General features: G+C 43.6%; 2 protein-coding genes across 2 annotated transcripts; one reads left to right on the top strand and one right to left on the bottom strand.

The window, feature by feature from the left end:
• The first annotated feature begins 288 nt into the window (after positions 1 to 288).
• Positions 289 to 25,717, top strand: GTF2E2 (general transcription factor IIE subunit 2). The gene is made up of 7 exons (XM_009278784.2): positions 289 to 454; positions 12,224 to 12,315; positions 12,845 to 12,952; positions 14,739 to 14,921; positions 15,407 to 15,500; positions 23,709 to 23,824; positions 24,852 to 25,717. Exons 1-7 carry the CDS (start codon positions 292 to 294, stop codon positions 24,969 to 24,971), a joined length of 876 nt encoding a protein of 291 aa, XP_009277059.1. The 5' UTR covers positions 289 to 291; the 3' UTR covers positions 24,972 to 25,717.
• Positions 5,230 to 5,523, bottom strand: SMIM18 (small integral membrane protein 18). Its single transcript, XM_009278783.1, has one exon. The coding sequence runs from the start codon at positions 5,521 to 5,523 to the stop codon at positions 5,230 to 5,232; it is 294 nt and encodes a 97-aa protein (XP_009277058.1).
• Positions 25,718 to 27,135: the final 1,418 nt, after the last annotated feature.

Genomic DNA, 27,135 nt, shown 5'->3' with positions numbered 1-27,135 from the left:
GATCCCGGGTGTCCCGCCGGCTGGCTTCCCGGCGCCTCTCCGAATGGATGTGGGGTTGAGGGCGGGTTCCGAAAGCCCCTTCTCCACCTTCCGATGCCTCTTTGGGGTTAAGGTTGTGTTCCGACCTTTTAAATCCCCAGACGCGTCACTTGCTTAAAGTCCGTGCGCAGGAAGAGAGGGATGCAAAGGAGAAATAAACAGCTTCACGAACAGATCTCTCCGCTCTTAAATATCTTACTGGCTCTAATACCTGTTTCTTGCCTTTTCCCTCCTGCCTCTCGTGACAGAATTATGGATCCCAGCTTATTGAGAGAGCGAGAGCTATTCAAAAAGCGTGCCCTTTCCACACCGGCAGTAGAAAAACGTCCAGCGCCATCTTCTGACTCCTCCTCTTCGAAAAAGAAGAAAGCAAAGGTAGAACAAGGTGGCTCGTCAAGCTCAAAGCAAAACACAGGTTGGTGAAAGTCTCCTGTTCAACAGCTGTTCGGTATTTTCCACCGTCAGCCTCTAAGCTACGGTTTATTAGTATGAATCCACCTATCTGTGAATTTTGCTGGTGGCTGTTGTCATTCTTTCTCTCAGATTGTCACTTTTTGTTAAGAAATCCGCTTGCGCAATGGGAAAAAACACTTTTGCTACCGCGTATACATGTCAGGCCTCATCCTGTGACTTGCTTGCTGTTGCTCAATTGGAGGAATCGCTACTGCCAAAATAGTATTTCGAACGAAGCCGGGCTTTGATTTGTGGATTTCGGTGCTTGTTGCACCCACAGCACAAGCGGTAACGGTGGTCTCGTTCTTTTTCTCTCCTCTGTCTTTCTGGCAAGAGAGCGCCTAAAACTTAATTTTGTTGACTGTAAGTCGTAGGCTGTGCATCCACGAGGTGGATTTTGCAACTTCCATCTTGTCTGGCTAGCATATTGGGATTAACGGTCATTCTTGTTTTACTTGGGAGCTAATCTTTGTTCGTGAACACCAGGGCTTCCGTAGGTTTCTGTCTGCTTTGGTCAGGAGTTTCCTCGTTTCCCTGCGATGGTGGCGCTGATAACGCGTCTCTCGATATCAAATAAGCAGTTAATAAAGCAGCGCCAGAACAGTGGGAGCAAATTAAAAGTGCAGCACCTGGAGCAGCAGGGCGAGGATTTGTGTGCACACAGTGGCATGCTCTGTGCTCGCTTTCGCTGTGCGAGACGCATAATCTGGGGGGCCTTTTCAGTTCTCTGAAAGCACTGACCGTTCTCCGATGCACTCTAAAGGTCAAATCAAACGTCAGGAGTTACTGAAACACAAAATACCCTGTTGTGCAAACTCATTGCATGCTCGTATTTTGAATACCACGTGTGGCGCTCTTCTAAACTACGAAAGAAACAATAGAGCTAAAAACAACAGAGAAAAACGTCAAGGACGATGGGAGGACTGGAGCATCTTCTGTCTGAGGGGAAGAGTAAGGAGTTTGCTTATGTATCTCCAGCTTCTCAGGGCACCAAATAAAGTTATCAGCCAGACGTTTTAAAATAAATCAAGGGAGGCCAGGTTTCTATCGGTCCCTTTGCCACACTCTCCTCTCCCAGTAAAATAAAATTCTATGTGGAATATCCTAAACTGCATATCCTGAGTGAGAGCGGTTTGCTGGGAAAGAGGGATGGGGAGGCAGGAGGAGGGCGGACGGCTCAAATGTGAGTCTGATCTGGAGGATTTGAGTAGATATGCGGCCAAGCGGCAGAGCGGATAAAGAAAGTGTAATTTCTTTTCTGTGGTTTTGTGGGCTGGGTATTTCTTTAAGTGCTTTTGCAGCTGTCAAATGATTAGCTTACACAAATAGGAATGTGTGGCTGTGAGGAAGTACGCTTTATCTTTTACGCTGCTGGCTTCGTTCCAGACAGTACCAGAAACGTTTCAGGGATTCTGTAACATTTTTATGCAGAATGAGTTCAGCCACCTTTCATTTTCCCTTGGAGAGTATTTACTAACTACGGCAGAAGCAGCAAGGACGGAAGAAAAATAATGGAGAGCGAGCGGACCAACTTTCTCCCTCTCGTTCTTAGGAATTGGCTCAGAACAAGCGTTCAGGCTGGCGAGCGACTGAACGGGTTTTAAGCAGCCACAAGCAGCACAAGTTGCCCTGTGATGCTGCAGAGTCAAAGTCCTTTGCCTCAAAACCCGCTTTTTATTTGAACCGCCGGATTTTTAGGTGCCTGTCAGCGTACGCCTGTGTGAGACGTGGGTCTTGGGGAGGTAGAGTAAAAACCTGATGTTGAAGAATCCCTGTCCCACCACCCCGAAGAAATGAAAATTAAGATGATCAGTCCTAGTTTTGTTGTGTAGTGACCACAAAGATGATAAATAATGCCACGGTGATTACGTGCTGGCGTTGATAGTCTCTGGGTGTGTAGCGCCTGCAGGTACTCCCTCGTTCTGTGATTCTATGACTCAGAGAACCTGCCCTTGTCACTTTTTTGGGGAGGAGGGGCATTGAGATCATGCTAATTTTCAAAGGACTGCATAGCTAAATGTGGCCTGCGTGTGAAGATTTGTTGTAAGCTTTCCAGTGAGAATGGTTATTACTATAGTTATTTGAATTCATTATTCAAACAAGTTATTTGAAAAAATTCAAAACTGTTTTGTTTACTCAGTTCAGAATAGTAACTGGAAAATAAACAAAATAGGTCATATCTGTTTATTTCTTTTTATTAACGAATAGTAAGTTGTGGCTAAGTCTCAGTCTTTATCTTGAGACCTTTGTCTTGATGGTCTTAGCCAACAGTAATCAAGAGCTAAAATCTCTGGGAGCTGTTTCACAACTTAGTTTACATGTGGGAAAGAATCGTCCTGAGGCTCTGGGGCTGTGCAAGGGGGGATCTTTGTCTTCTGTTCCTCGTGCAGACACCCAGCCCCCTTTCTAGATCTGCGAAATAAGTAGCTGGAACGAGTCCCAAGATTTTTCATTGCGTGTGCTTCTCAGGAAGGCATAAGAACGCGAAGCCAGCGTAGCAGAGGCTAGCCGTGTTACTACCTGTACGCTGCCTTCTTCTGTGCAGCCATGATCAGTGTTTTGCAGGGACACGGCAAGTGGCCAGCAGTCCTGTTGCCGTTCGGAGTGTTTGCTTTCAGGAATGAGGCATGTTGATTAATTCAGCGCGTCCGATGGCTGCTCTTGCCTCTCTTGAGCAGGACGCCGGTCTTTCAGGGCTGACGCTGTCAAATACAGCAGAAGGTAACGAGGCATCTACCCGGTGTCCCTGACAGCGGAACGCGTTATCATCACTAACGTTATCTTCATCGTATGTCTTGGTGTGAATCCGAAGTTGTCTTGTACCTGGGGCGTCAGCTTCCGTTAATTGTGCTTATAGTTTGATTTTTAGCTAAAAGCATTCTCTGCACGTGGGATCTGGTACTGGCGAATCTTCACCGTAACAAGTATATCTGAGATGAACGGTCGCAGCGGTAGTTGTGTCATTTTGCGATTGCGGAAGGGAGATTGCTTCTCCAGGTGAATCACTGGACTAGCTGTGCTGGTTAGTAGTGGCCTGGGTATCTTGTGGCTCCGTCTCACCAATCAGGAAGAGCACACGAGTCAAATCGGCAAGTCTCTCATTGCGTCCGGATCTTCTGGATCTTAGGCATACTGAACCTGATAGAGGGAGTTTATGTATTAAAAAAAAAAAGAGGAGGTAATTTTAAGTACCGGCCATAGCACAAAGGTATTTCTGACATGGATAGGCTGCGAGATCAGCGTTGTAGCTTACTTGTCCATTTGGCCATTACGTGTTGCCCTAACAACAGGAATATTATTTGGGTTTTATATAGTTAAATATCTTGTCCCACGCGTAGCTTTGGTCTGGGACGTTTCTCGCTGGCCTGCTTCTCTATGGGTTCAGGAGCGTGAAAGACTTACCGGGCATTACTGATGGCCACGCTGTCGGACGCCGTTATTGCAGTTGTAATTGGTAACTGCAAAACTTGTATGGTTTTAAAAACTATAGACGCAACGCAGCTGCAGAAGAAAGATAACCTGGTGAGCTAGAGGTCTGAGTGTGACGCGGCCAGTTTGTGAGAAAGGCGTGAGTGTGAACTCTCTGGGATGCATCGGCAGGCTGATGAAGCAAGCTGAGATTCTCTTGTGCAAAATGAAGTCACTTCTCGCTGTGCACCCATCCTGCCATCTCTAGCGCAAGGCGTATCCTGGTGTGGCCTCCTTTGTGAAGCATGTCGACACCTGAAAGCTGCGTGCGGGCCGGGTGAAATTACTGTCGTCGGTGTGGGAGGTCTGCGACCCGTCTGCTTGTGTTCCTCGGCAAGAACTCGGTCAGTTCCGGTTCAGCTTTGAAAAGTTAAGATAGGGATGATACATCCAGCACGTCTGACTCCCTGTAGTGTTGTGGTTACCATAGAGGCGGCAGCCTTGGGGCAGAAAAATGTCCCTGTTTCTTCTAGACCGTAGTACCGCTACAGCATGCTTTTGTGGAAATAGTCAGATACTCTTAAGGTAGTGCATTAGTCATGTCTCGACACCCAGAAGTTGTTAAACAGGTTGAATATGAAGTAAGGGGAGAGCAGTTCTCTGGAACTGGAGAAGGGGAGGGAGAAAGGGTCAAATTGTACCACAGGAGGTTAGAAAAGACCATTTTAGGGATACATTTCACGTTGGCTTACTCTTCCTCCCACCCCCCTCTCTTCTACAAGCGAGAAACCCGTAATAAGAAGAGCTGCCAAAGGCAAGAATTCACACGAGCCTCTCCTGTCTCGTGGGATCTCTCGCCAGTCCACCCTTCTATCTCGTATCTTTTTTCTCACCCCTTGTATGTCTTTCCTGTCTCTGTGTGGTTGACCTCAGTGGGAGCACGCTGCCGTGTCTTTGCGCTATGTACGATCGGATTGTTGAGCATTTTTATGAACGTTTTCTCCAGTTAAGCAACATAGTTTTCTGCATTTTAGGCAACATTTTTTCGTTCAGGTAGACAAAGATCTATGCTAGTAACTCAATATAAACAACAAAAGTTCATTTAGAAACACAACTCTTTTCTTCCCCCGTAACATTGCGACGTTGCTTCTGCTAAGCACTCGGAAAGCCTTTGCCAATTACTCAAGTTCACATCCAGAGATAATATGATAACTGTTGCTGTTATATTTCAGTCCAAAAGAAAAAACGCACGTGACTTGCTCATTCAGAAGTACAAGAGGCTTCGTTCAAGGTGTTAAACGTTCTTCAAGTGCTGATGCTCAGTCCTTCCTACACCACCTCTGTTTCATGCTTTCTGAAGCTGTTCATCATTGCTCTGACAGGATTGGGTTCATTCTCCAAGTCTTTCACAGTTTTATTTTTCACACAGCAGCAACAGTCTAGCAGTTCATAGAGGAAAGCCAACACCACCAGAGAAGCTACAGTAAAGATGAATATGATCAGAATAATAAAGCAGGCAGTGTTCCAGTTATCATGGAAAGGGTAAATTTTTTGCACTTGAAAGCCCAGATACTGGGAAATGGATGTAGTCTCATTCCAGTGAGTGGTGTTGAGGGTTGCCATTCTTGAAGAGTCGTCTTAGCGTGTTCGCTGTCACGGATTTGGGGGCTGAAACAGAAAAACAAAGCTGTTGAGGACTCTGTTGATGAAGAACATGCTGTGATTTTTATCCCAAACTGTAAGAACTTAGGCTCAGACCAAGTGCTCACACCTCCTACGAACATGGGGTTTTGCATACTCGTATTTGCTCACAAAAGTATCAAACTCCAAACGTACAACTTTGTGATTTGTCTGGAACGTTTATTTCACTGGTGACTGGTCCGTGCATGCATCATGTAGCGTAAGTTATTCTGGAATGAGAGAGCTTTGCTTCTTTATTTCAAGTATGTGCAAAGACAAAAAGGTTACAAAGGTAATTTTCAAGGTATACAGCGGTTTCAACGACCTGTCCATCGTTAGACTTGAGGTTGGTACTCGCATGGTGTGAAAGCCCTCAGCCCTCTTCTGGCATTCTTAGAAAAACAGGAGATCTGTGTAGGGCCCTCCCATACCCGAGTGATGAGAAGAACTTACTGCACGTTAATGTCATTGGAGTTTGTTTGCTTGTTTGGTTTTTTTTCCTCCTACTGGGGAGAAAGAAAGAAATCACTCTTTAAAAAAAAATGTATAAATTGTAACTGTGTTGGAGGATGTTTCCAAAGAATGGAACTGAACTTTTGGTGGTGCTTCTAGTACAAAATAACAATCCTGGTTCTTTAAAACTCATTATTTTAGAATTGTCTATTAGCACAGACTCATTAACCCGGCAAAACTCTCTTGACTTCAGAAGGCCAGATCTCCTGACGTGTTCATTCCCCTGCTGTTCCTGCTGTTGAGTAGAAGTTTGTGCTCGAGAAATCCAACTGCTTGGTTCGGCTGCCCGAACGGCACTGAGCGCATTTGGAAATCTCGGCCCGTTTGTGGTGCCGTGGCCATTAGGATAGGTAAGAAGGAAAACCCAGCCCTTTCCGAGGAGTTCTGATTTCTTATTTTCAACCGCATTCCCTGCTTAACTCTTAGGAAAGGAATGTCGTCTTTTGTCCAATACTGTCTGTTTGTAGCCAGCAGAAGAAAAGACTGCTTTGTGGCGCGGGGGAGAGAAAACAAGAAGTTGGCTTCAGCGGATCTGCCTTTGGCGCGAATGGTATTGCTGTCGAGATGTGCTGTTTTGGAAAGGCCGTTGCTCGAAAGTGTGCAAGTAGGCCGTGCCTCAGAAATTTCTGTGGTATATCTAGAACAAAAAAGCGGTTTTGTCTGTCTCTGAATTTCTACGTGAATTATGGATAAGTAGGCAGATGGGGTGTTTGGCAAGAACATCTTCACGGTTACGCATCTCTTTTCCCCTCGGTGTCCTTCTTCCCTGGCTTTGCCTCCCAGAACTGAGGGAACTTACGGTACTTTTGGTATATAGCCTAATGTAATAAAAAATGTCCAAGGAGCCACAGTAACTCCTGGTTACCTGTCGTAGCGTACCGTAGGACGCCGTAATAACCTTTGAATCCTTCAGGCAATTTAAAACTGGGTGTGGGAGGAGGAGATGGATTCAGATCTCCATATTCCCTTGAGGAAATAGCAAGGCGTTTTTAGGTGAAACACGGTGGTGAGCAGCACTGACGGGCCAGCCTGTGCCTCGCACGTAAGCCTGTCTGTGAGCGCGTGCCGGCTAAGGGGCAGCTTGGAAAATGTGCTTTTGTCTGCTGGGGTGCCCCAGAAAACGTGGGGTTATGGAAGGGGAAGACAGAGACGAGATGATAACTCTGTAGAAACCTGCGGTCTTATTTCCATCCCTCAGTGAAAGATTTTTTGCTTTGAACACGAAAGCAAAAAGTGAAAACCTAGCTATGTTCATTACAAAATGGTCCTGGCTACCCACATTTAGTTTAATTTCGTTCAGTAATCAAAACTGCAGAACGAAGGGGTGACGCTGATGTTTTGTTCGTTAAACTGTGCTCACAGGTAATGCTTTAATGAACCTTGCGTATCCCAGAAATAATTCTGCAGTCAGCCTGTCGAGACAGTGAAAACGACAAAATGCCTGCATAAATGGGAAGTGACAAAGGCAAAGTGTGATGGTGTCTACTAAAACAGATTACTTAAAGCAGCCTAAGCACCTGTCGTTCTTTTTGTGTCATTATTTTAAAAAAGGGTATTATGGAAGCCAGGATGATGCAGCCAAACCAGCTTGCGATTAATGTCTTATTTTTATTGTTCAAATAGTATATATTTTGTTCTTTATCCTTCTGTCTTTAATGGATTTAAATTGAAACGGAACAGCTTTGTTGTTGGGAAGATACCCGGCATTAGCGTTTGATACAGACATTTATTGGAGCGGTTGCAGTAACTTCCTGTTTCCTCTGTTAAATCTGTAACTGAATACACAGATTTGTAATTGAATACACAAAGTATGACTGAGATGGATAGGATTAATTAAACTGTTGTTTGGGGGTTTTTTTTCCTTAAACAAAAGTTTACAGAGCAAATCTGAGCTAAAAATACTCCTGAGTTGAGTCGGGTCCTGGCTTTGAGAGCGTGGCTTGGTTTGGTCACAGTCTGGGAAGGAAACTCGGCACACCCGTTTCATGGGGCTAAAAGTCAGGAGGGTTTTTGAAGGGGTGGTCTGAAGACTTACTTGAAAATCTGAGAGAGAGAGAGAGGGCTGAATAAAAGGATTTGGAGTCCCCTTTGAGGGGTAATTAAAACAAGCAGGATTTAAATGTGTATTTTAAATGGCAAGAGAATATCCTCGGGAAAGGAGAGGAGTTTTATTTCGAACTTCTTAAACAGTTTTCTAAGACCGAGGATTTTGCCGGAATCTGTTACACATAAGTTTGCTCACTCTGTAAACACCAGGCACGAAAATTAATTGTTTCTGCTGATAGGAAATTTATTATTTTAGTCATTGCGATCAAGATTAGTCAAAAGAGATCAAGATTTGGGGCCGATGGGGAGGCTGGGCATGTTTACATCGCATAGCCGGGACCCTTTGGCGGCACAGCTCTCTGCCGAGGCGGTAGCTCTGTTCCCGAGAGGAGGGGAGCATCTTCGGCACGGCATGGCTCCCCAGGCAGGAGTCCCTGCCGCTCGGCTGCCGGCGCAGTGCAGCAGCCGGCCCCTTCCCACTCCACAGCCAGCCACCATTAGGGCAGCGGTTTGCACAGCGTAGAGAAGCTCATCTTTACGCAGGGAGGTGGAACTTAATGCCCGTGCCGGAGGTGGTTTGTGCTTTTCGAGGATGATGATAATCTCCTCAGATTTCAGTGAGGCGAGGCAGATAAATATCGGCTACTCGTTGCTGTAATTATTACAATACAAGACTGAAGTAGCCGTTGCCGAGCCTTTAGGATTAACACAGCGCTAATAAGGTTAGCATCTTTGAAAGCTGTCAAAAATGGTCTGGTTTCATGCAGTTTTACTTATTTTGTAATGGCACAATTTAAATTCATAGTGTAAGCCAGTCTGATTTCAATGCAATTCAGCTATTGTATGTATCCAAAATGCGGTGAGTTAAATATTTAATGAATTGGCTTCTGTAATACCTGTATTAGGTTTTAATTTAAAAGTATCATCGTCTTTAGACGCTGCAGAGGAGCAGCTCTATTTGAAATCATATTCACGGAGCAGAGGGAAATGACTGGCAAAAAATCATTTCAATGCAGTACTGAGGAAGTCCTGTTTAAGAAACCACTGAATAGACATCTCGGGGTAATAGCATTTACAAATCTCAGATGGATTCTAACCTGTCTGTTTGTATTGTATTGATAGCTGCTCCAACATTTACAAGGATAATAATATGCAACGGGATTTTCTTCCTGCCCTTACGTACCAAATTTCTAGAACAGGTTTCTAGCATATCCACGAACACAGATCTCTTTTAGGCAGCTTAATTGATACGGTTTACGGAATACCCGCTTGGCGGATACATTTCTTAAATTTCAGGTTTAGCTGTCTTTGTTTTAAGGAAAATCCTTTCACTGTCATTTCTGTAAAAACATATAGAATCGATTACAAGGACCGTGAGGCTGCAGGAAACAAGCTACCTCCCCAGTAAGGATGAAATCCATTTTGTTTACTGAATCTTGGCTTGGTGTATTAGCTTCTCTGTAAGATGGAGTGGTCATCAATTTTCCATTAGTACACAGATGGTGAAAGTGCTTATCTGATAGTGCAAGACAAGCTCTTCTGCGTTCAGCGGAATAAAATCCTGCTAAACCTAGAGAAAAATCATTCTGATCCTAAGAAGCTTTTTACAGGCTTGTAGGTTACAGGCATATTTTCTTTCAGTAATCAAGATAAACCTAAGACAATGTTATAAAATGATACACACCTACCTCTTGTCTGAAAGGATGCTGAAAGAGCGCTGTTCTGGTCCCTTTTTTTAATGCAGCCTATGGCACAGCTAAGATGGAGCTTTCCTACCATTGGCCAGAGCATGATGCTGCTGACAACTTCCTTTATGCTCATTTGCATCAAGCCCTCAACCCCAGGAGTAAATCATTCATAAATTTGACTCTTACCGTCTTGAATAAGAAACAAACCCCTTCCCGCTCTCATTTTTGGGATGCTCTGTCTGCGTGATGAGCTTGTTAGCGGAGGAGCGCGCTGGGAGCGCGACGGCGGCCGTGACCCCCTTTTGCTGTGCGCTGGGAAGCAGCCGGTCAAACCGTGACGTTTGAAGTGTTAATATCTGCAGATTTCCAGCTTTGCCGTGCGGTTAGATTTACTTGTCGTGAACTGTAGCAGCCTGTAGCCAGGCAGATTAAACGAGATAATCTGCTTGATTCAGTCGACAGAACAAATACATGATAAGTCGTCTTAACTATTTGTTGTACCTCTGAATTTATTTTGCTCACTTTAGACCTCTCGTTATACGTATGATTTTTTTATTTATAAAACATTCTGCGTAGACATTAATTTTTAATGATAAAAGGGGACCCTGTAGGAGAAAATCCCTATAAGGCTGTATTTTCAGGGGGAGCTGGCTTTTGTTTTTCTCCCTTTTTCCATCTTAATTTAGTAACTAGAATAAAATGTTCTTCTGTAGCTGGAGTTAAACTGATTCTTCTGCGTTAATTTTAGAATTGTTGTGCTCTGTAAAGCCTCTAATACGATGTCATGTAATAGCTTCACAATTACCAGTTGCCGAGTTTTAAATACGACGTTTGTTCCTTCGGCGTTATTTTTTTTTTTACTATGCTAGCAGCAGTTTCCGTGAAGTCTTCCCAATAATGATCGAAAGTGGATTTGTTTGAAATTTGACTACATCCAAAATTCCCACTTTGTAGTTGCCTTTTATAGTGACTGACTTACAGATCAGCTTAGAAGTAGGTTGAGATGCAGCGGGACAGACGTGAAAACAAGTCACCTGAAGCATAGTGACTTTGGAAACTTAATTCGGAGTTTCCTGTGAAGAACTTGGCAAGGGCGTCTAAATTTAAACACGGTGAACGTAGCAGACTTTCTCTAAGCCTGCCTCTTACTCGGTGGAGGCGATGGGTCTTTGTCGAACACCTTTGGTGCGTTTTCTAGAAGATGGTAATCTTTTTTTTCTTTTTTCTTTCTTTTTTTCGCCACCGCAACCCCCTGAGCCCTTCCGCTCCTCCTTATCACCACTCTCATCCATATCCTCCAGCTGCCCAGCAGAGCAAAGGCTTTGCTTAGCAGCTCTGCTCAGCACCCGCTGCGACCTCTCCCTCAGTTAACGCACTAACTTTAATTGTTCTTTTCTCTCCCTCAACTGATTTTTTCCGCAGAAATAATAGGAGCTCAGTATCTCTGAGATACCTACTGTCCTGTCACATGTGATTAGAAATCACCAGTGGATTAAAAAATTCCTGTGGTGACGAAGAGGAAATGTTCTTTTTCTGGAGTAGCTGAAATTCTGAAAAGCTGTTACCATTAAGTTTGAGCAACGTTATGCTGGTAATGGGCCTGTGGCTTTAGATGGTGGTTTGTGGATATTTCTGTTTAATGTGCTGTGCTAATAGCTGAAGTTAATAAAACAGTCATTAACAACCTTGCAATAATTTTTGAAACAAGCTTTACACAGTAGCAAACCTCACGATACATTAGGACAGAACCAGACTTGACAACAGAGCGGGTTCTGAATTGTTGTTCCAGCGGTGCAACACGTCAAGTTGAATTGTTTTGAATTTATGGGGTTTTTTTAATAAATTCTCCACTAGAGCTACTTTAAAAAAAAAAAAAAAATAGCCCAGCACAACGAGCACAGCCTTCCTTTACCTGGTGTGTAACTATTGAATACCTTTTGGGAATAAGTGCAACTTTCTGCTCCTATCTCAGCAGCACGAAGCTATCAGTAGAGCTAATCGTTGGGCACAAACGCGGTGCATTATTTCAGCGTGAATTAATGTAGCGTAAATTATTATGATATGTTAAGCCACAGAATTAAACACGTACTCTTATGGTAGTAATGCTGCAGTTGCTTGCTGTTTTCTTAAAGGTCCGGTCCCAATAATTTTATATTTATGGAGCCCTGCTCAGACGTGTTCCAGAGCCATGTCTGTCGACAGGTAGCTCTGTGGGTCTGGATCAACACGTGTGCTAGCAGAGAGTCCTCTGAGGGTGACCGCTCCTGCAACGCGCATTTCTGTTCATAGTTGTAGTTCTGAAAGCTTGTGGAAGTCGAGTGAGAAAGAGATGGAGTGCACACCCAACAGGGTGTTGTTGAAAGCATCATTTAATTGTTTGTTTTCTCCTTTTGTAGATCACAGCAATGGATCATTTAACTTGAAAGCCCTTTCAGGAGGCTCTGGCTACAAGTTTGGAGTCCTTGCTAAAATAGTGAATTATATGAAGGTACGGTGTTTTGATGTAAAATTATAATGTTTTTAAATGCTTTAGTTATGTATTCTTCTGTGGCAGCTGAAAGATGCCAAATATTTCAAACTCTATAATACTGCAAGAGTGAGAATCTCAAGAAACTGCTTGTTAAATTCAAAATGCTGTCAGCAAACGGTCAGCATATCGTTCCGTTACTGAAATCCTAATTATTCCAGCTCACTTTAAAACCAGGATAATGGTTTTTATTTGCCGTAGAAATAGGAATTGCAAGATGCTGTCAGCTTTTAGGATTCATGAGCTATTTATCAAAATAATGTGTAATTTGGTGCTTGACAGATGACTTTGTCGTCAATCTCAGCTGGTACTAATTTTTTTTCTTCATATTCTCAAAAACCCTAAATTGAAACTCATACGCTCTGTGTCTATCCTGGTTTTGCAAAAGTTGTTTTGTCATCACATTATACCGATTTTAGTTACTTTATGATAGTTGAGTTGCTGAATAAAATAAGTACAGAACTCTAATAGATCCTACTTACTTTTCCAGACTCGGCACCAGCGTGGTGATACGCATCCATTAACCCTAGAAGAGATTTTGGATGAAACACAGCATTTAGATATTGGACTCAAACAGAAACAATGGTTAATGAGCGAGGTAAAGAAAACATGTGTTTAGATTTTAATTCTAGATAAAGGATTATGATAAACCTGAATTATACATGTTTGTTTTTACAAGCTCTCTATAACTATATAATCCCCCCTTTAAGAAACTACATTGATTCACGTGTGTGTCTGTCTTGTACCTCCTGCTGTTGAGGTAACTGTGAAATGAAGGCTATTCTGACATTTTTAAAGGACCTGTTAGAATTGTTACACAGAGAGTATATTTTATGTCAAGTGAATTTATTCATTACTAATTTTATAGAAACAAGCTGTTTTTCTTAAGGACTTTCTTTTAAAAAAAAATTTGAGCGGAGAGCTCTTCCAATATCGAGGATGTTAAATTAACTAAAACAGAGGAGTATGGCACAAAATTCATAGGCTTACAGTTCTTTGCTGCTTACTGAAATGAAGAATTCTGATGTGAAATTTATGTCTGAAATTGTGGGGGTAATAGATTCGCAAATTCCACTGCTGGAGTTCATTAGTCTCACTCTAGATGCTAGGTTTTGTTCTTACAGATTCACTGTAACTTGCCACCATATTCATCTTCTTGCTTAATTGATCTGAATGTCTTCATGGAATTTCAAGATTAATAAATCAGCAAAATACCGTATTCGGTATTTATACTTGATTGGCGTGCCTGGTTTTGCTCAGATCGTATTTAAAATCCTCGCGACGGAGTAGTAAAGGCTGTTGAGACACGGGGGAAAAAAAAGTCTCATCCTAGTTAAACTAGGATGGTTTTAACTAATACAGCCTGTGGCGTTCCTTTGCTACCAGTGCTAATATTCTGGGGTATGGAAACCTCCCATCTGGCAGTGTTGGTTGTGATGGAAGCTTGACTTTGCTGAAGTCTTTCAAAAGGTAGCTCCAGGTTGTTTCCATAATGAACCAGAATATCAAGATGGAATGAAAAAGCTCCTCCCAAGAAGCGCATATAAAATTATCACTGAATTGTTACTGGATGAGAAAAGGTGAACGAATACCCTGTGGCGCCAGAGTTAGTTACCTTTTCTGTTACAGGTGTTTTCTCCCTCCTTTCTTCTTTCTGTGTCTCTTCTCTTTCTCCTTTCAGGGTCAGGCTGGCATCTGCAGAAGAAACTAAGTAGAGTTGCCCTCTGTTACAGGTGAACTTCCATTGTGGTACTGGCTGCACAGCAAAACTGATTTGGAGCATATCTTAAATCATTTCGATTGTCCGTGAACTTCTGGTCGGCTTCACTCTGAAGCTGGCATCATAAGTAAAATCCTACTGTGCAGGAGGTCTGCTCTTCTCAATTTCTTCTACAGCTGCTGGTGCCAATTGACAGCAGTTGGGGAAGACTGACTCCTGTGTTGTTCATCCCAGGTTAATGCCGCCTTTCACATTTGTAACATCCGTATGACCCGGGCTTGATATGCCGAGTTGTGCGTTTGCACTTTATATTCAGCCAAAGCACGCTTTTTTGCATTCCCTCTTCTTTTTATTTTCAATCCTTTCTCAAAAAGGAACGCGTGCGGCTTTCTGCCGTAAGAGGCTTCATGGAGCTTCGAGCCCAAAGGCATTAAGGGAATGATGTTAAGCCTCCTTTGGTGCTTTGCGCTTTATGTTGTGGCAAATTATGCCTAGGCTGGTGGATCTAGGATCCAAGGATTTAAAATCCATTTCAAACTCAAACCTCCAAACTGGCAGCTGTAACATGAGGCTGATGTGCTCTAGCTGCTCAAAAGCACACTAGGAAAAAAGTACTAGCGTGTGTGCTCTTTTTCAAGGTTTAAAATTTGTGTCCCTATTACAGGCTCTAGTCAACAATCCGAAAATAGAAGTTGTAGATGGGAAGTATGCTTTCAAACCCAAGTACAACTTGAAAGATAAAAAGGCTCTGCTCAGGCTCTTGGACAAGCATGACCAGCGAGGGCTGGGAGGAATCCTTTTAGAAGATATTGAGGAAGGGCTACCCAATGCACAGAAGGCTATAAAGGTGAGTAGCACGTGTCAGCGATTCAGCGAACCCGTTCCGGTTCGCTTCTCAATGGGGAGGTAGAGGCTGAGAGGGAGTTTTCTCGTGAGTTGTTTCTGTTCTTTTGATAACTCAAAAGCTATTTCAGAAGATCTAATATTGTAGCTTTTTCTGTATTTCATCCCTTACTTTCGGATTTGGCCTGATGTCTCAGCACAGCTGTCAAAGCTCGTTCTCACAAAAGACTCTCGATCTCCCACATTCCAACTGTAGGCATTTAGTTCTGCTTTTATACCTTGATCTCCATCCTGCGTACCTCATCTTTGATTTATTAGTGTACTTACCGTCAGCATCCACTTTGGATGCTTCTCATTGCCGGTTACTTTGCTGCTTCTCTAGTTTGCTCTGCTTTTTGTAGCACAAGGTCTGGGTCTGTTGTTCAAGTTGGAATCCTGATTCTTGGAAACGAAGTGATTTTGAGTTGTTCTTTTGCATTTGTTTTCGAGGCTTTAGGGGACCAGATCATCTTTGTTAATCGCCCTGATAAGAAGAAAATTCTTTTCTACAATGACAAGAGCTGTCAGTTTACTGTGGATGAAGGTAGGTGTTTCTTTACGTATGTTCCCATGATAGTTGATTTGAATTCATCTTAAGCACCTATATGTATAAGCAGTCTTCAGGTATAGCAGTCTTTTAAGGTGGTAATGAAATATTAGGTATATCCAGATGTCAGGAGAACGGTTTATATTAACACGAGGCTAACAAGACTAGCGAGTGAGTTCAGGGGTAATATCCTCTGTTTTATAATGGATACACTGGAGTGTGGCACCAGGAATCCAGCAATACTCTTCAAGTGTAGCAGCACAGAAGAGACTAAACATCACCTGACTGCGACTAAAATGGCATCTAACATTTTGCTGTGTAAAGGGCAGCCAAAAAAACCTAAAAGAATGGCTTCTGGGTTCAAGTTTGCTGGGTTTTTTTTTCCAGTTTATTAATCACGTGCCTTTTATCGGTGAACGCGACGAGAAGCCACAAATGGAACAGAAGGAGGAAGCAAACGGGGGAGGAGGTGTGAGCAAAAGTCCTGAGAAGGGGTAGTTTACAACTGGGAGGAGAGCACAGGTGTGGTATAGTGCTGCTGCCTAGAGCTGGAGTGGATTTGGGACTTCAGAAGTTCAGCATGTGTCTTCTGTCTAACAAATAGTGGTAAAATCCTCTGGTGCGATGTGCCTGTTTGTGTAATTAATTTCTGTACATAAATTGGGGTGTGTTCCAGTAATGACATTTATGCCAACATCAGATGCCTGTAAGTACAGAAAGAAGGCAATCTGTGTCAAAAGATCTTATTTTAAATTACTCAACGACACTGAACACTTCCTGTTGTTAACATTGTTCTTGTAACATGCCACGTAAAGCCATCTTATCATATAATGTCACATTATGGTAAAAAAAAGGGAAGAGTTTTGATAGAAAATTGGACTGCTGTACTTACAGGACCATAGGACAAAGGATAAAGCCCTTTTTTTTTTTTTTCTTTTTTTTCCCCCCTTTGACTAGCTCAGAGAGACTCTTTATTTTCAATAGAATTAAGCAACTGGAAATGTGTATCATTAACTTATTTGTTATGTACCACACTTGTACTCTCAGTAATAATAGCTTTCTTCCACAAAGATAATTAAGTAGATGTGACATCTGCAGCATTTAAAAATATAAAAACGGTTTCAAAATATTGAAGTGAATCTCTTTTTAAACCATAATTTCTGTCGCTTCTTGATAGTGGCAGTCAGAACTATATGTGAAATGCAGAATTATAAGCCTTTAGTCTGCATTCACTGGGGAATTTCTAACCTCCCAAATGCCCGTGAGTTTACCGTTAGCACTGTCATCCTGTTCAGATAGTGTCTCTTCAGTCCATCGGCCCACAGCTTTTAGGGATCCGAACATGGCCAAAACATTTAGAAATCAGTGCTGCTGCAGTAACTGTTAAGACAAAGCTTTTAAGTTTTCAGCAGCTACTGGTTGTATTACAGTCACGATTCCTGATCATTTCTTGTGCAGTTTTTTCCAGATAACTGGCACCCAACCATCCTAAAAGAGTTATCAGAGGGAGATCTCTACCCTGTTGCTCTTAGTTTGTAATAACTCCAGGATTAACTGTGAAATTTAATAAAAGAGCCCGTTTTATTAAGATGCAGCAAGAGACATCTGCCAACTTTTCATCAGGTAGCCAGTATAAATCCAAGGCTGTTCATATACAATACACGATATTTTAGCACACCCAGCACTGATCTGTGTTTAGGAGCAAGCAATGCAGGCTGTTGCTATGGAAAGGGGGAAAAGCTTAAAAAAACCCCTTGAAACAAAACGTTTAAGCCGTTTGGCTCAATCTCCCGATGAAGGCAGGCATTTAAGCCTGCAGTGTCTGCAATGAAGGGATCGCTGGCGTGCAGTGTGTTTGTAGTTCAAGGTGGCTTTGCTTTCTTTCATCCGCAGGTGGCAGCATGTTCCCATCTGATCAGAAAGTGATTTTGGTTTTTTTTGTTCTGTTCCTGCTGGTTTTGGTTTTTCTTTTCATGCGGATGATGATGCTTTGTTCTGAGAGGGGGCGAGAATGCTTTCTCTTCTGTGAATTTTGTGATCTGCCTGCGTATGCCCCAACTCTCAACATCCCTGAGTGGGTTCACTTACTTACTGCAGCTGGAACGGGTCCTTTTTCCAACCGTGTTATCCTGTGATGAAGACAATTCATCCTTCCCGAGCAGTTTTGCTTTACGATTCTTTCCACAGCACCAGAAGCATGTCTCTTAGGGAGTCATTGGCAGAATTGTCTGCGTACAGGAGGAGTTACGACACGTTTCTGCGTTAGCAGTCCTATTTCATTATCTCCATTATCTTTATGGATAAAGCTCATTATCTCCAGCAACGTTAAAACAAAGTTTTTGGAACACTGCAGAATAAGCCTTGAAGTGTTGTCAGACTCTTTGATCTAGCAGCTGATGACAGTTCAAAATATGTTTCTAGTTTAGTGTTTATCCTTAGAAATAAGGGCTCTGCGCTTCTCAGTGCATGATTCTGCCGTATGACACTCTCCAGTTTCGAACATATGTTGGCTGGGATTAATATCCTCTAAAAGTCAGGCGTCCTTTCCCATCGCTGTCTGAGCTCCATCAGTAGTCAGTAGAGAAAGAGGAGCTGCCGGGGCAATGTGGAGCTTGCTGTCTAAAGTCGTGGGAGGAACTGCTTTCTGGCAGTGTCTACCTCTGCCCTTGCTACAGTTGTTTTGATGGCTGAACAAGCTTTTCTTTCTCCCCTTTTGAAAATAAATCCCAATGTACTGCAGCAGTGGTGCTGCTATATAGCATGATCTCAAGGGTACCGGAGAAGGTATTTGCAGTAAGGAATGGCTTTTGTTCTTCCTTTTATGTGATTAGCCAAGGAAGGTTCAGATTGCATGTGTTCCTTCTTGACTTCCTGTCTAATTAATCTTCTGTCAGTAGTGTGTAGCTGAAAGCGTTTATAAAAGCCGGGCTAGATTTCAGGTGCTTCAGCCAAGTAAAGCACTGCCTTTTTGTGCTGGGGCTAAGCACTTTGCATGTGAACCAAGCTTTCACCCCGTGCCGGCTGAATGCTGAAAGGCCAGTCTGATTGCTTAACTGTTAGAGATGGTATCTTTCACATCTGAATGCAATATAGGAAGTATTTTAATGCCTAAAACTTTGGATACTTAATTATACGTGGTTTTAATATTCTTCCGAAGCACCTTTGAAGAAATTTAAAGAATGGCCAAAGCCTCTTAAATTTAACAGTATAAAAATTGCTTGGGATCAGTGATGACATATGGCTCTGGCTTTGAATTCCAAGATGGTCCAGGGGCAGCACAGACTTAATATCAAGCACCTTTTCCTTCTGGTATAAATCTAGTACTGTGCTCCCCGGGACTGTTACAAAGGAGGACTCCATCTTCCCCGCTACTCAGTTGTTTCCTCCCTTCTGCCCTGTTATTGTCTGTTCTTGTCCTGCGCTCAGATTTTGGCTCAGCTCGGTGAAGATTTTTAAGCTGTTTTTCATCTCTGGCAGATTTTATTACCGGTGTGATATAGCAGTTTATCTCCAGAAGCCATCTCAACCTTTTTGCAAGAGGAGGTGAGGCAGTCAGAAGTGCAGGAGGATGAGCTGCGCTGAAGCCACCATGTAGCCATTTTCCCATGACTTTGTTCCCCAAATGTAAGCGTTTACAGAAAGGGAGCGTGTTAGAGTATAATCACTCGAGGAACGTCAGCGCAAATTGTTTTCGTGTATGAGGCACCTCGGGATGCAGTAAAGTTGAGGTAACTGTGCATCCTTACCCCTTGGGTATTTCGGAGAGAGAAGGCGTTTGCAAAATCTTTGTTATGCTGCCCTCTGCTTTGCTGTGTGTTGGTTACTGCCGGTCGAAGCTCATTGCTTTTAGTCTGTGCATGCAGACATCATGATGCTGGAGATGTTAGCAAATATCTAAACTGGCCCTTCAGTCAGCTCATGGTCTCATTCCCTCCTCTCATTACTTGAAAGACCAGAAGTTAGCTATCTGGAGGAGGAAGGGAGCAGCCTGTGAGTAGTGTTGATTCTGTCAAGCTTCTCAGTTAAAATATTTCAGTGATCAAATTGCAAGATATTGCATATAGGATTTGTTCATAGTCCAGGCAAGTCACCGAGCACCTGCCTCCGGTACCGGGATCACAACTTTCTGCCTCTTCTGGGGAAGATCTGCATTGGCATCAGGACTTAAAAGCTCCGCTGCAAACACGCATGTCTCCTTGAGAGTTCACAGCACCTGCGTTGCTTTGGCTGGAAACTCTTTGGAGATTTCTCCCCAGGGGATTTTTTCTGGGCTCCGTCTTGTCATAGCAGCCTAAGCGGTAGGAGAAATTGTCAGCTTGTCTGAATGCAGCCTGCTGCAGTCAGGTGAAGCCTTACTGTCTTGACTGCTGGACAGGTTTTTTTCCTTCCATAGCTATTATACGCTTGTTCTGGCTGATCTATCAAATAGTTTAGCGGCTCTGATAGAAGAGTCTCACCTTCGCCGTGCTCTGATGGTGTAAAGAACACCTAGCGGTTGACAGGACATGGAGGAGGAAGACTGAATGTGCTCTGTAATCGTAATGGTTTCATGCGCTGCAGGAATGTGTGCATCTGAGCCTGTTCTCCACGCCTGCCTGAAGCAGGCCAGCATGTGGTGAACTTGCTGCTCCGACAATCCCCTTCCCGCTCCTCACACCAGTACCGAACTCCCCGTGCCCTGTCCACAGAGAAAAGAAAGACATTGTAAAAAATGGATCCAGTGTATTGAAACCGTCTCTAGGAAGTGCCTTCTGTCACTGTTGTCCGCTCTTCAGACGCGTCAGCTCATCACAGCATTTTCCTTTCTGCCTTGTCCCCTCCCCAGAGACGGGCCAGTCTGCCGCATCCTCCTGCCTGGCCAACCGTAAGCGTGGACACTGCTCCAGAGGTGGTGGAGCACGGTAATCGGGTCGTCGCCATTTCCTCCTCCCTAGCTCCTCTCGTGAACTACTGCTTTTAACAAGCGGTGACCCGCTTTGCTTGGAGCCGCACAGCAAAGGCTAGGGTGACAGTATTTCAGATTCTCCTCAGAGAAATTGGAGAAATCTCTTTCTGTCTTGGGTCAAGGGTATGAATTTTGAGGTGCAGAAATACCCCAGCTACGAATGCGGAGGGTTGTTTCTTGAGAGCTGTAGCTTTTCCCGTAGGCTCTTGTATTTCAGAGAGGATGTCACAATAATTCAGATGGCGTATTCCCAAGGTCTAAACTTTCACTAGCTGATAGGGGCATTGTCCTTGGAGACTTCTGAATAAATCTGACAGGTAATGTGGAAATGGTTCGCTGCCAGCCAGACAGCTGCTCTCTTTCTTCACTTCTTGCATTTAGCTCAGTGTCTGGTGTTACACCGAATGGGTTTTGTGATGAGATGATAGATGTATCTCCTTTTCCCTTTAGATGGCACCCTAAATGCAAACAGCTAGCATGCGCAGCCGTCTGAAGGGTGGCAGCTCTGTATGCTTCTCCACCTTTATCCTGTGCTTTTAGTTCTGAACCAGTCCTTTAACACGGAGTATTTCCGCGGGGGGAGACCGTGTTGTTGGGACTCCCCCCTTTCCTAGGCAATCAGGTATTTTAATGCCCTACGTGGCGCTTCAGCACGGGAAGAAGGTTCTTTTGCAGTTACTGCAATCAAAGCAATAGCGCTGAAAGCAGCCTGATTTATGAAGGAATTTTTAAATGGAGTTGCAGAATGCTGCACTGACTCTAGTGGGGCCAATTAGCGGATTAAATTATCTGTAGGTAAAGTCCATTTTAGCTTTGCGGTTTTGATTCTTGGTGACTGTTACATTCGTATTTCTTGGCCAAGTTTAAAAGGTGAATGTGAAGCTGTAATGATGGTATAACCGCCGCATTACAAGAAATGCAAAATGCTGAGGTTAGATATTAACTGTGATCTGCACTTCTGCGCATGTTGATCCTTGAAGAGCTGACCATTTATTTTCTAGTGTTTAATTTTTCACTTCTGTTCCCCAGAAGAATGTACACCAGTTTAACCTTAAGCACCTATCCTCAGCCTTTTTTTTTTTCCTCCACCGGGGCATATTTGTCTATATAACATGAACTCTAATAAGGAGACACATCTTCTGTGTCTGTAGCAGAACATTATAAATAAAAGGACACTGTCATGTAAAAGTTCAGAGTTGTCACGTCTCTCATCCGCTATCGCCTCATGCACGCGTGCCTGTCGTGCATCTTGGGAGGACTGACCTGCATCTCGTCAGCTCCCACAGGAGTCGTCTGTGCAGAGCCAAAGGCAGTATAGCACAACACAGCGTTAAAGTGTCTCTAACCGGGATCTGTTTAATAGTCATGCGTTTATGTGCGGCCTTGTCACTTCATGAGTGAACTGCAGAAACACATGATTTGAAACGCGGTTAATCGCCAAGTGCGATACTGCATTTGCACACCCGTTGTCTGATTCATCTTTCCAAGCACCACCGTGTCTCGGTGTCCAGCTGAGTCCAGCTTGGGTGCTCAGGACAAGGAGGGGGGGCATGAACGGAAAGGCAGTAGCTTGAAAGAGCATGTTCTGCTCAGTCCGGAGGATGCAATAGGACCCTTGCGCAGGCTTCTGCTGCTAAGACTTAATCTGAGTGCTCATCGCTGAGAAATCTCTCTCTTGCATGTTCAGCTTTGATCATAACACAACCTTCTCCACCTGCCGCAACAGGATTAGGTGAGAGATGATCTGTGATAGCAGGCACCGCAAGCTATGCCGAAAGCCCGGAATCACACTCAAAATGGATGAGCAGACAGAGAATGTCTTGACTACAGCGTCAGTCCTTGCGTTAAGTTATCTGAAAACTGCAGTCTCGATGATCCCGCTGTGCTGTATGAGAAACAAGCTGAGCGTTATCTCCATGTAACCAAAAGTGGTGTTTTGACAGGAATTTAGTTCTCTTAAAAAAACACTGCATTACCAAAAATGAACATTGTTGTTCTTCACTGGGAAAATTCCTTTCTTTTGTTTCCTGGAAAGCTTGAACAGCCCCTTACAGTTGGCAATGGGAAGAAAAGAAAGACCTGAGACTTAAAGCATGTACTTTCATAGGAAAACAAGATGCATTAGGAAGGGAATTGGTCCAAGTGCCAGGAACCAAGTCTGTTGCGTATGCCTTTTGTACAGTGCCATTTTGTTGCAGCGTGTCTAGAGCCGTTGTATCTGTGGCAGACCGTCACTGGAGCGTTTCATTGCCTGCTGCATAGGACAGCTTCTTAAGCATGCAGAAGTTGTGGTTGTTTTGACAACTGTATACTAAATTTATCTGGAAATAAAGGGAAAAATTTAGTCTTGCGTTGCTATGTGTGCCTCGTGTTTTATTTATAGTTTGTTAGCCAAACCTGCTGACAGGATATATCTAACTTAACTGCCTGGGGAATGAAGGGAGGTAGGATTGTACCAGCCGCTGCCTGGAGAAGGCATTCCAGAGGCTCTGTGAAACTTTACATGAGGCAGAAAGTGTGCAGGCAGATGGCAGCTGCTCTAATTAAGACTTACTGTCTCTGTCTTTTTTCCTGCCGCTGTGGCTTTTAAGGTATCTCTCTTCTTTTTAACACCAGAGGAATTTTAGTAATTTATTATCTGTACAGCACGGTATGTATTATATTACAGTGATAAACGAGCTTGAACCCACTGAAGCAAATGTCTTGAATCTTCAGTAAATTGGACCATGAGATGACAAGTCTCCCAAGACAATGGCAGCTGAAGATGTGTAAATGAAGTTGCCATTTATGGTTAGTTATTACCCTTCACCAAGATCTTTTGAACTGAGGCTTATAAAACACGTTGACAGTCTACACAGCTATAGAGATGCTCGGCAAAAAAAGACTCGGTAGCAAATTAGCATTAAAAGCACATGTTGCCTGTGGGTGCTCCTGATGCTGGAGTGCAGTTAGCGCGGACGAGAATCAGCTCATCTTTTTCCATTAAGTGTTGGGGGTGTTTTGTTGTTGTTGTTGTTCTGTTGGTTGGGGTTCGGGTTTTTTGTTGGTTTTCTTTGGAAGTGCATCTGGCATTTGGAGTGCGTAAAGGCTGTGCTAATAGGGTGCCTGCTGGCGGTGACCGCTGCATCTGTACAGTCACAGACTGACATGCCAGAATACTTCAGCGTTTGAAATCAAATCTGTTTCTTTCCCTTTGTGCGGGGGCTTAGCCCGGGGTTTGTTCATTGGGATATAAAACGAGGGTTTGTTTGGTGTTTCAGAATTTCAGAAGCTGTGGAGGAGCATTCCCGTGGATTCTATGGATGAGGAGAAAATTGAAGAGTATCTGAAACGACAGGGTATTTCTTCCATGCAAGAAACCGGACCAAAGAAAATAGTAAGAGATACAAATTACAGATCTTTCTAGGAGATTCCCCCTTCCTGACCCCGCAGCGTTAATTCCAAAACATGTTGGTGAGCCTATGCACAGCTGCTTTGTGTAGCTCGGGGAAGTGTGACCAATTTTGAGAAGTTGCAAAAAACAACGCTGTAGCCAACAGCCAGTGTTTTTATAACTTGTTTGAGCCAGTGTAATCCAAGCAGCATCAAGTAGAGGGCAAATGCCAGAAATCCCTGTCAGCTCTAAAGTGGAAGCTTCTGCCTGAAGCTGTACAGTACATTAGGAGTAGAAGAATAGTTACTTTTTTGGGAGAAGGGTGGGGGGGTTTTAACTTTTTCTTTTCTGCTAAATAGCTTTGAAATCCCGATGGGAACAGTGTAACGTGCCTCCCACCACACACGCGCGGTTCTCCAAACTGGGTGCAATATGCTCGTGTTCTACTGGGAGGCCGAAATGGCTGCAAGCTCTCCAAAGATGCTTTCTTCCTGGCTTCAAACATTTTTTTTTTTTTTTTTAATATTTATTTGTACGTGATATACCATGTCTTTTCTCTTCCGCACTTGGCTTCAAACTGTCCTTTCATGAGAGCCCTTCCACGCAGGACTTGCTCTTGGCTTCTGCTAGTCGCTACACTAGATGCTTTAATGCCTGTGGTCATGTAGGCACTCCTCATGGAGTTCTTATATGCTAAATGTGTCTTTGAGCACGTAATTGTGGATAGAATGATGGGGCACGTACCTGCTTCTTTAGCTGCGCGGAAGCGTTTGGAAACTTCACTTATAAACGCCAGCTTTACTACTGTGCGTGGGATACGGAGGCTCTGCTCTGTCCCCAGGGTCATCCCCCTGCCTGGATTTGAATTGAATGCTGTTGCTTCTTGCAAAAACGAGCAAGCACCTTCCCCGCCCCTGGTTCAAGCAGGGTTGCTCTTTGCAGAAGCGATGACGAGCACAGCGTCACACATCAGGTCAGATGTCGCAGCTGGAGGGCAGATCTTTTGACTCCTCTTTATTTCTTCTTGTAGGCTCCTATTCAGAGGAGGAAGAAACCCGCTTCTCAGAAGAAACGTCGATTTAAGACTCACAATGACCACTTGGCTGGAGTATTAAAAGATTACTCTGATGTCGTTCCTGGCAAACAGTGACCGGTTGAATTCTGGAGCAAACATGCATTTTTATACAGGCTTTTTGCCACTCGGGCTCAGTGTCTGCTCGCAGAAAGACTGACTGTATATAGTAATGTGATGTGTTTCCCCCATCCCAGCAACTGCCGAGATGAAACAGGTCAGTTTAAGAGCAAGTATGAACTACTAAATTTAGAGTTTAATTTAATTAGCTAATGGGAAATGTGTCTTTAAGTAAGAGGTTCTCACTGGTTGCCTCTTGGCATAGTGATAAATGGTGCTCAGCATGTAATGCAGGAGTTCCTGTTCAGTGCTTAACTCTGCTTTTACATTGCTTAATGGGTATTTACCTGGAATTATTTACAAGGGGGTTTCTAGTAGAATTGAAAACAGCATTTGTTTTACCTATTCCGGAAAAACCTTTTCCTAAAAATCACTGCAGGCAAGTTTCTGTCACAGTCAAATACACCTACGGTTTGTGTGCTTCTTCCTTGCCATGGGACTGAGCTTTACTGAATGTCAGTGATATCTGAGGCTCAAACTCAGAAAAAACCCTTTCCCGAACTCCCAGCAGGCTGCAGGATGGCCATGCAGCTGTAGCTTCCTAATGCTAATCAGAAATCGCCCTCGGCGATTTCTCGTCACTGTAGTGGATGCATGCGTGTTGCACAGCTCTGCTCTATGGACAGGAGGGAAATAAAGTGACAGTGTAATACTGAAGCAAATTTTTTTTTTTTAAAGTAATAAACTTCCAGTGCTGGTTTCCAGTGTTGCTTCCTTAAAGAATGAGAGAATCAGCATCTTTCGTGCTTGTTGCGTTTTCCTTTTCAGGGAGGTAAAGGAATCTTTGCTGTATTTTTATCTTCTCAATGACTTATTGTTCTGGGCTAACACTGTCATCTTTTTATCATTCTTGGTTGGGGAGGGGGGAGGAACCACCTTAAATGAAAGCTCCCTGTAGATGCCTGATGTTCTGTGCAGTACAGACTAAAGTGGAACGTGGCCAAATTATGTCCTCCTGATAACTTATTTTTATGTACCGAACCAGAGTCAATCAATGCTGATATTGTTTTCGTGGCACTGCGGGAGAGGAGCTGTTTCTCTGCTCTTCCAGGGCTAGGATCAAAGATAAAGTAGGTGACTGCGATATCCCACCGACAGTAGATTGCTGCTGCGTGCACGTGAGCTGTTGTTTTGCTTGATATATCGGGGGTTGAAGCAGAGGCTGTCGGATCTGGACACATGAACAGATGAAGAATAAGGCTTTGTTGCTGTCGCACTGAACAAGTTATGTCTGCTTGGGGAAGCGCAGGAGGAGAAATACACTTCCGTAAGTGTAACATTTATCCTCCTGATTTTAAAGACCGCTCTTTTGAGAAACAGACAATACTTCCAGCACTGCACATGTCAGCCCTGTTTAAAGAGTTGCTAAATGCCGGTAGGAGGTTTCTTCTATTTTTTTTTTCCCCATGCTTTTTATATCCGTATATAAAAAAGCATGCTGCTCCAGCTGGTTTTGAAACTGGTTTTCTTTCCTATATCTTCCAGGTCAGCACAAGCAATTCCTCTTGGAGCTTTTTAGTTTTCCGTTACAGCTCTGCTTTGAAGCACCTGCGGCACACTTGCAAAACTGCTCACCTCTCTTCTGTCACCTTCACTCCTAAAAAAAAAAAAAAGGTTCCCTTCCATCTGCTGCATTTTTGAGCAGTGATTTTTTTGGTGGTGGTGCTAGGACAAAAGCAGAGCTCTTAGTGAGCTCTGAGCTGCCTTTCATACCTTTGGGGGTTTTTATGGGGTAACTTCCCAGTCATCTTACATGGCATTACCCTTTCTCTATGAACCAAAGCTTGCAAAGCAGACTGTAAGGTAGGCTACCTGTTCTGTTTCTCTGCTCAAGTGATTAAGATAATAGGGGGAGTCTAAAGAAAACGCCTCCAGCTACTTTCAAAGATTAAAAACGTTAGGTCAAAAAATAGGAGAGCAGGAAAGGAAGATTGACTACCAGCTCTGTGTGCTGTGCTGGCATTGTCAGGTGCCAGCGTTCAAAGGAACAAAACGGTGCAGTTGATGTTCAGTTGGAAAGACTGGATTAGATGCTTTGTCTCACTGGAGGAAGTCTTCTCCTCTGCTGTACTAGCAGAGAGGGCATAAATAAGTTTTACAACTTGCTAGGGTACAGTCTCAA

Source organism: Aptenodytes forsteri, unplaced genomic scaffold (assembly GCF_000699145.1).
Source record: "Aptenodytes forsteri isolate BGI_AS27 unplaced genomic scaffold, ASM69914v1 Scaffold275, whole genome shotgun sequence".
In the NCBI taxonomy this organism is placed as follows: Eukaryota; Metazoa; Chordata; class Aves; order Sphenisciformes; family Spheniscidae; genus Aptenodytes; species Aptenodytes forsteri.
Note: the sequence above shows the minus strand (reverse complement) of the source record. Positions and strands in the feature narration are given on the sequence as shown.

Excerpts from the sequence above, each read along its gene's own strand:
- GTF2E2 (XM_009278784.2), top strand. The coding sequence starts at position 292 with ATGGATCCCAGCTTATTGAGAGAGCGAGAGCTATTCAAAAAGCGTGCC. Across the intron at positions 12,953-14,738 it reads AACAATGGTTAATGAGCGAG|GCTCTAGTCAACAATCCGAA; the intron begins GTAAAGAAAACA and ends TCCCTATTACAG. Across the intron at positions 14,922-15,406 it reads ATGCACAGAAGGCTATAAAG|GCTTTAGGGGACCAGATCAT; the intron begins GTGAGTAGCACG and ends TTTGTTTTCGAG.
- SMIM18 (XM_009278783.1), bottom strand. The coding sequence starts at position 5,523 with ATGGCAACCCTCAACACCACTCACTGGAATGAGACTACATCCATTTCC.